General features: G+C 39.7%; 1 protein-coding gene across 2 annotated transcripts in view; it reads right to left on the bottom strand.

The window, feature by feature from the left end:
- Nucleotides 1-3,270: 3,270 nt before the first annotated feature.
- The window catches only part of macrod2 (mono-ADP ribosylhydrolase 2), a 370,378-nt gene continuing 365,551 nt past the window's right edge, over nucleotides 3,271-8,097 (bottom strand). The window contains exons 16-19 of one of the 2 annotated variants that reach the window (XM_026308573.2): nucleotides 7,093-7,128; nucleotides 6,570-6,641; nucleotides 6,305-6,374; nucleotides 3,271-4,608 (exon numbers count right to left, since the gene is read on the bottom strand). In XM_026308573.2, coding sequence (XP_026164358.1) covers nucleotides 6,325-6,374; nucleotides 6,570-6,641; nucleotides 7,093-7,128 — 158 coding nt within the window. In that variant the 3' untranslated portion in view covers nucleotides 3,271-4,608; nucleotides 6,305-6,324. The remainder of the gene's footprint in view (nucleotides 4,609-6,304; nucleotides 6,375-6,569; nucleotides 6,642-7,092; nucleotides 7,129-8,097) is intronic. The other variant, XM_026308574.2, reaches the window with a different exon arrangement.

Raw genomic sequence — 8,097 nt, 5'->3', positions numbered from 1 at the left:
ACATCAGAATCTGGCTTCCCCACGGCTCTGCTGGTTTTCAGTGTTTGCAGTGAGGTGCATTCACATTAGATGGCTTCAGTGAAACGCAGCAGGGCTCCAGGTGAAACTCTGCACTCCTCTCAGCTTGACTTGTAAGTTCCTGATCTTTAAAAGCATTGCTGATTCATTCTGAAGATGCCTGGAAACTAAATATCCAGGTGACATTTTGCTTTAATGAATTAGAGAACATCAGCATAACCAAACTGCTTGCGAAGTTACAGCTAAAATAAAACTAATGCATTTATTAATGTCCAATTTAATTACCGAGCGTTTTAGACTTGTTGCTTTTCATTTTCTTTCATTAGCCTTTCCAGGTTGTTTTCTCCTGTTGGAAAAAGAACATGGAAAAATTTTAATGACTTCTGAAGTCAGTTCGTTAACAAGGGAAGCAACACGTTGAGTCTTCATTGCTTCCCCAATTGCACTCAGTTTATTAGCGTTCCATACGGAGATGTTATTTAATTTTTTGTTATTTCTCCCAAACAGGGAATATAGCAAACACACTGCAGGAAAGTGTTTCAGTGTAACCCGAATGGAAACTTGTTCACCAACATAAAAGCTTTGACCTGTTAGATAACGAGAACAGTACAGAACTAATGAGGCCAATTGAACTGAGGTTTATCAGCAAATATTGTTGATGGGTCTCTAATTAAAATGAACACAAGACCGTACATCAGCCCCCGTTGCTTTTTATCAGTCTTGGAGGTAAACATCAATGTATAAATGCAGCAAAACTAAAGTTACTGCTGCACATACATTAATTTCATAGCCTGACAAAATGTGTTATATACACTGAACCAATCTGTGCTTTGTTTTGAAAACAGCAGTGCAATGAATTCAGGTGTTGATGCCACTCTTGTGAATTACCACTAAGTTGTTATTGTGAGCAAGCTGAGGGGAATAACCATCAGAAAACTGCTTTCCTCAACTCTAATTTACTGCTCAGTGATTAAAAAACACTGGCTTCAATTGGAAACATTTATGCTGTCTGATACAGACCAATTTTGTCCTTATCTGTCCTATAGTTAACATACTGGTGAGAATTTTCCATATGACCTAAAAAAACATGTTATCAAGTTGATAATTAGAGAGCAATAGAGATAGAATTAGTTTATTAATCCTTTTTCTCCTCTGTTCTCTTGTCACGAGGGGCCATCAACATGAGACAAAAGTGCTTTTTTGGTGAGACAACAAATGTAATCTGCATAACCGTCTTGTGTTGGTGGAGTTTAATCGATGTATTCTCACTTGCTCAAAGGAAACCAGCAAAGCTGCAAGTCAATTTCCTTTCAACATTTCAGGGGCTCTCGCTGCCTTTGAAGACAGGCATCCATAATGAATGGCGTCAATTTTCATCCCAATTAGAGTGTTTATCTCGGCTTAGCTCACCTATAGTGTTGCCTTTGCCTCTTGTGAGGGAGATGAATTTTCATGAAGGACAAACACTGTACTTCAGATAAAAACAGCTTATCTAGCACTGGGATTTAAGGCTTTCGAGCTGGAATTATTTTTCTCCAATTTGTTTGTGCTGTGTTAACAGCCAGCATGGTGCTGGGTCACTGCAGTGTGGCGAGAGGGTGGATGACAGTGGGAAAAGCTGAAAGAAGGAGAGAGAACACGGCAACGAATGTTTCTATATGCAGAGGTCCCACAGGGCTTTCTGGAAAATTGGGTAAACCATTTCAGTCCGCAGCTGCTTGATAAGACCCATCAGATAGAAAGTACTAAGATCAATTAACACTACTGTCATACAATACATATCTGTATCTACAAAACAACAACACAGTAGAGTGCCTGTAGGACATTGGGTTTGCAGTGGTGTTAAGGATGTAAATAACCACTTTTCAGCCCCACAATCTTTGATGAAATCGTGAGGCTGCATTTATGGGCTAACCTAAAACAGCAGACTGTTTTGTTGGAAGAGGGTGGTTTGGTATTTTCCTGCTGAAGTGTTTTTCTAAGCCAAGGAGCACATGCGGAGCAGCAAGCCTGTGCGACGAAGCTGTTTCCCCTGACACTACCTACTGCTCAACTTCGGGGAAGCCTCCACTCTGACATGCAACATTTAAATGAAACCATTAAAATTTAAACCGGCTCCGTTCCAGGGACTCGTGACAGCCTCCTGGCGTGCGATAAGTTAATGGGACAAAAACATGGTAGCTGCTAAAGCAATGTGAAACTTGTTTTTCATTGTTTTCTTTCACCAACAGATAAGAAACCTGTTGATGAGGCTTTTTAAAAACAATTATCCACAAATGACAATAATGATGAAGTGATGTCTTTTTAACACAATAATACAAACCATACTGAGAGAATAATGCTTAAAACGCCATGTTCCTGTATTTTGAAAATACTTGTTGGTACTTTGTCTTGTGATAATCAGGAACATATGAGAATTCTTTTTTGTTAATTTGTCTGGTTTTGCATTGTTTTTTAAATGAAAAGTCGTGATCTGGTAGCTACGTGACACAACAACTTTCCTACTTTGATTCCAGCTTGTCGTGTCCGTCTCCAGACAGAAGGTTTATTTTAAAGTATTCTAGGATCTTAAAAGGATGGATCATGATTGTTGCTCCGATAATATGATCTGGTTGTGATAATTGGTCTGACTAAATTAGACTGAGCATTAATGAGACAAACCTGATGGAAAGTGGTGCTGACTTTTGTTTACCATGACCCTGAGAGCACCAGAAACATTTGAACTTCTATACAGGCTTTAATGGCTTTACTGATTGATTAGTAAAATATGTAAAGACACTTTAGAACACGTGACAGTGCATCTCATGAAACGTGACTCATGAAATTATGAACTTAATTAATTTACCAAAGATTTGAAAAGTTGCTAAAATATTCTCTCTTTAGTGGTAAGCGAGATAACGGACAGAGAGGCTGACTGCTCTGGAGACCTGTGGAGCCTTCGATAACCAACTCCTTGTGAGGTCTCTGGCCATTAAGTGGGTTTCTCAGAGTGAGGGGGAGCTCCTGGGTGAAAGGGCCTGCCAGAGATCTCATTTGATACAGCAGAGAGCCTGAGGGCCAGAGAGGCAGCTTGCTGGAGATCACAGGACAGACTAATTGTTTCTGTCTGCCCAGACACACAAGTGATCGCTTTGTTACAGTCATTCAGTTTCACACATATGAGGGGAAATTAACTGTATCAGCTGCTATTAGAATGAAATATAACATCAACCTCTGTCATGATGGAAGTAAAAAACAAGACACAGGTCAAGGTACATTAAAAGCTGAGACATGGCTTCCACCTTAAACTTTATTTGTTGTTTCTGTTATAGTTTAGCAAAGCAAACATCAAAATATGAAGGCATCATTTCATAGAACTTTAATTCATCTGATTTTGAAGTATGGCACCACTGAAAATAATTCATGAATCATACCAACAAAGAAACCAAAGCCTTTTTTTTTTAAATCAACTGAGGAAAAACCAAGAAACCAGTAACAGGTATTAGCCATTACGTAATGTATTTAAAATTACAAATCATCCGCAAGTAATACAGAACCAATAATTCATACTTGGACCACCTCCTTAGGTCTGTGATTGACTTTGAAGTTTGATATGAAATAAGGCAGATTCTTTTGATACAATTATAGACAATCTGGTAAGACGAGCGAAAGCGAAGAGAACTCTAACTCCTGTTTTTGTTGGTGAGGTTCAAAGCAATTTTCTGGCATGCACTGGAAACTGCAAAAAAGGTGATGGGAGGGGGGACGGGTAGTAATCGATTTGTTAAGACACTCACATCCTTTTTGTTGATGAACAATTTCCTGGTAAAATGAGTTAAGCTGCCGTTACAGCAGTGGGGGAGCTAAGACATTATCAGTGATGTCTGCAGATGAAAGGCCTGGGAGTGGCACACCGCCCTACAGACTATGGTCTGAAATCAAGGTATTGGTTGATTTGACTAAACAATGGAGCTCGACCTGCAGTAGTGTGCGGGGAGACATGAAAAGTGTCAGTGAGCTGCACTCCACAGAGGCTTAGAAATGGAGGATTTTGTTGGGTAATTCTGCTGTCGGATGCTGGCGGCGGTATTTGAGTTGTAAGAACAGAAGGATGGTTGATGTTAAGCATCACCCAATGGGTAGCGTCAACATGTAGGAGCCATGGCTGCCGTCCTCTGACAGCTTCAACATGCTCTCACAGTGGGTAGAGATCAAATAAAGAGACTTGAACCTGGTTTATCTTATCGCACCCAAATGGCAAAATGATGGATGACTCTAACACGCAGTGAGGTATGGCTCATCTTTGCTGACTGATATGTTCAAGTCCTATAGTAAGGTTTTGTACATACATACTTACATACATACATACATATACATACAGTACATATATACTTCAGGGATGGGTAATTTCTTAACAAATAGGGGAGAGTCTAAATAAAGTAGGGAGTGTGAGCATCTTGTGAGTAACTGGTTGTCCTGGATCAGTGTCAGGGCCCACACTGACATGGGCCAGTCTGACACCAGTGTGGTTGGCCTTCGCACAGTTTGTTGGCTGTCAGATGAGGTTGATTGTCCTTCCCTCAGCTGGTCATTCCTTCTTCTCAACAGTATCTGAACATAGACCAAATATGAGATACTCATTTTCTGAATGTACATTTTGCACAGCTGAATTAGTGGGTCAATAATAACATTTTGAACTGTGTCTTTAATATTGTTGCATGTTCAGCAGAAGAGTTGACTGTGAACACTAGGTCATTTTGTATATATCCAAATCTGGTTTGCTAGGCTGAAGTGATCATTGCACCCACAAAAAGAAAAAAATGGAGGATTTGTTTTTCTTCTTTGTCATATGTGAAAGTTAAATGGGAATGTTAAGGCTTTTGGACTTTTGGCTAGATAGTAATCAAAACTGAGTTTACATCAGAGAAGAATTTGGCCATAATAGTTTACAGTAATCTGTCTATGGACGCATGTACCTTGTATGCTGTGTCTGCATTTCGGTCTGAGGGTGACACTAAGTCTAGTGCAGTGTAGTAGTGACGGTATTTTTCACAGAACTGTCAAGAGCCAAAAAGTTGGTAAAAGGGAAAATTTGATAGTGTCACAAAAGGTCAAGGGGTCTCATATTTGGGCATCAGTGTATAGGAACTTACTGTGTATAGGAAATTCACAAATATTTCTTCCAATTATTTCATGACAATATACACTCCAGTGTGTGTTGTCAGTTTATTGGGTACATCTATGCAGCATAACTCTATCCATCTGTTTTGCAATAAACCTATTTTTATGGTCAGGTTTTAGCACTGAGACCATAGTGATGGTGTTGCACTGGGGTGTGTTGCATTCAGAAGTTTTTATGCAAATGAGAAGAACAAAAACATCTCTCAGTATAATGTAGTCCAGTATAACACCACTTTCAACTATAAATAAGAAGCAAATTAATTTTTGTGTTTCTTACAATGTCAACAAATATGGAACTTTAGGAGCTTTGTAAAGAGAATCCAGATGGAAAAACTGCTGGATTTCTTTTGTACAGGTGTACCTAATAAATTGACAACTACTGTAAGTTGCCCTCACAATATCTTAACCTGGATACATGGATACTGTGGCGGATCAGTTTTCTTTTTACTGATTTCACTTTGACAACGTGAATCTTATAAAAGCCACCAAAGGACAGTCCGTTGTGATTGCTCAGTGTCATGTGTTATGATACTGCACTCTGGATGAACAATATGTGCTGCCCAGCTCCCTCAGAACACCATCCCACCATGATCCACACCGTTGTTTGACAACAAGCCTTTTCTTCCCTGGCGCTTTGTCTGGCATTGTTTTAGCTCTCTCTTTTCTACACCAACCCGTCTATCTTTGCCAAGTTATTTCATATTCCACTAGCCTGTCCTATTTATTCAACCCTGACAATCTGTTCACAACAGTTAATGAATTTTTTCTACCTGGAAACCGTTCGATGCCCAAAACTGAATCCTTATTTGGCTCAACAACTCTATGGAGCCACACACAAAACAAATGTAGATATAGAAATTCATAGTGCTCTCCCACATTCAAATAGTATGCCATCTTATTACCTTACATCTCAGTGGAGACCTGAGAATAACATCCTTATCAAATATGATTTATCTGCATGATTATTGCCCCTATACTCTGTGCTGGCTGGATGTTAAAATAATATGCATCGCACACTTGATTTATTAAATGTCTGATAGTTGAGTTTGTGGGTGATTCATCACACTCAATCTCCAAAGACATGCTGACACGTTTATACCAAAATATCAGGGTCATAGCTACAGACCTGAAATGGGTAGTGAGGATTTACAAATGCATTTGGCCCTGGAGAGGCACGTACAAACTGTGGCCTGCCCCTGCAGAGCGAAGGAGATGAAGACAGGCGGGGAAAAAAAAATGGACACAAGGAGGATGAAGCTGGGTAACACTTGTCTGCACAGCGCTGAGCATTCTCTGGGTGAAGTGAATTTTAATTCAGCAGCTGTGGCTACTAATAAGAATCTGTGTATAAATAGAAATGTGTGCGGAATAAGTGTCATCCACGCCCTTACCTTTGGGCTGAATGCTGTCAGTCGAAATTGAATCAGGTTCTTCTGAGCCCTTTGCATGATCTTTCATCTCATCTAGACAAGAGTAAGGGGGAGAAAAGAATAGAGAGAAAAATATGAGGCAAAGCAACGATAATCGAGCAAACTATTACCCCTCATCTTATGCAGAGAAGCAATGATTTACCTAAACAATCTCTGCCCGGCTGAGCTTGTAAAGAAAGCTGAATGTATTTATAGGTACAAAGTAGCTCACAAGAACTTTCTAAAATTAATATTGAACATCTTTGACTATAAAAAGCATCTATATTAGAGCACTGAGTTCAGAGCTCCTACCACTGAAATTTAATCCAACATATGACAGAAACACTAATATGTACTGTGATATTTGTGAATAGCAGTAGCACGAAAGCAAGAAACGGAAGAAGCGATGTGGGCCACAGGCAGCATTCTGTTAAGTGGCAGGATTTCTGTGATTTTCAGGGCTCAGAGTGTGTAGTTGATGGGGAAAGGCATGACCTTTACTCACCTCCATTGCTGGTGCCAGTGCTGTTGGCCTCAGAGACTGTAACATTGAACACATGTAGATATATACATGTTACTCATATTGACGGTCATGAAGAGATCATTGATAAAAGGTGCAGATACTATTAAAAGTAGTCACTCTTGCAACATTGTTATTTTTTCCCCTCAAAGCCTGCTGTGTGTAGGTTTTATGAAATTATTTTCTGCTCAAAAAAGTTGATCATCCCCAAACCAAGTCCAGGAATAGAAGAAAAACTTCAGGAATGTAAGAACATACTTCAAAACAGCCTCATTTAGTGCCTTCCTAAAAAGTTATACATCAAAAAAGAACAAAACAAATGCAAGAAGAGAGAGACACATGTAAAATTAATTACAGACTGCCAACCCTGTAAGGCAGCTTGAGAACCCCCCTCACAACACATCTGTCTCCCCCCCTAATCCTCCCTGTTACATCTGAAGCCACAACTCCTTCTTTGTCACTCCCTTTGCAAACCCTGCTGCTTCCCCTATTGCACAATCACCCAGACAAAGCACACCATAAAAATAACCATTCTCCCCAGGCAGTCCGATGATGATGTAAACAAATACAACTCAGGCATGATAGAAACACGAATAAAATCCAAAGTGGTTTCAATGTTCTGTAGGTTTAGAGAAACCATTTGAACCCTTATACTGTAGAAATGCATGTCCCTTGGTATTAACTGGAAATTTGGATATAAGGGTCAGTTGGCGAAGTTTTTTCTTTGCTTTGCTGGTAATTTGAGCCTGCAGAGCACCCACTATGGAGAACATGCATTACTTAGCCTCTTCAACATAAACCTGATTTAATCTGTTGCAACATGGGTGGAATGAAATTTCCCCTGCCTAAGACACCACTGGGACTGCGAGACTACTGCGAAGCAGGAAGGATGAAGCAACAACAATTTCGCCCTCATTTCTTTGATGTGAGGCACAAAACTGGCCAAAGGGTGAAATAACGTTTGTGTTATTTTATACAAAAACTTTTAAA

The sequence above is a fragment of the Mastacembelus armatus genome, chromosome 15 (genome assembly GCF_900324485.2).
Source record: "Mastacembelus armatus chromosome 15, fMasArm1.2, whole genome shotgun sequence".
In the NCBI taxonomy this organism is placed as follows: Eukaryota; Metazoa; Chordata; class Actinopteri; order Synbranchiformes; family Mastacembelidae; genus Mastacembelus; species Mastacembelus armatus.
Note: the sequence above shows the minus strand (reverse complement) of the source record. Positions and strands in the feature narration are given on the sequence as shown.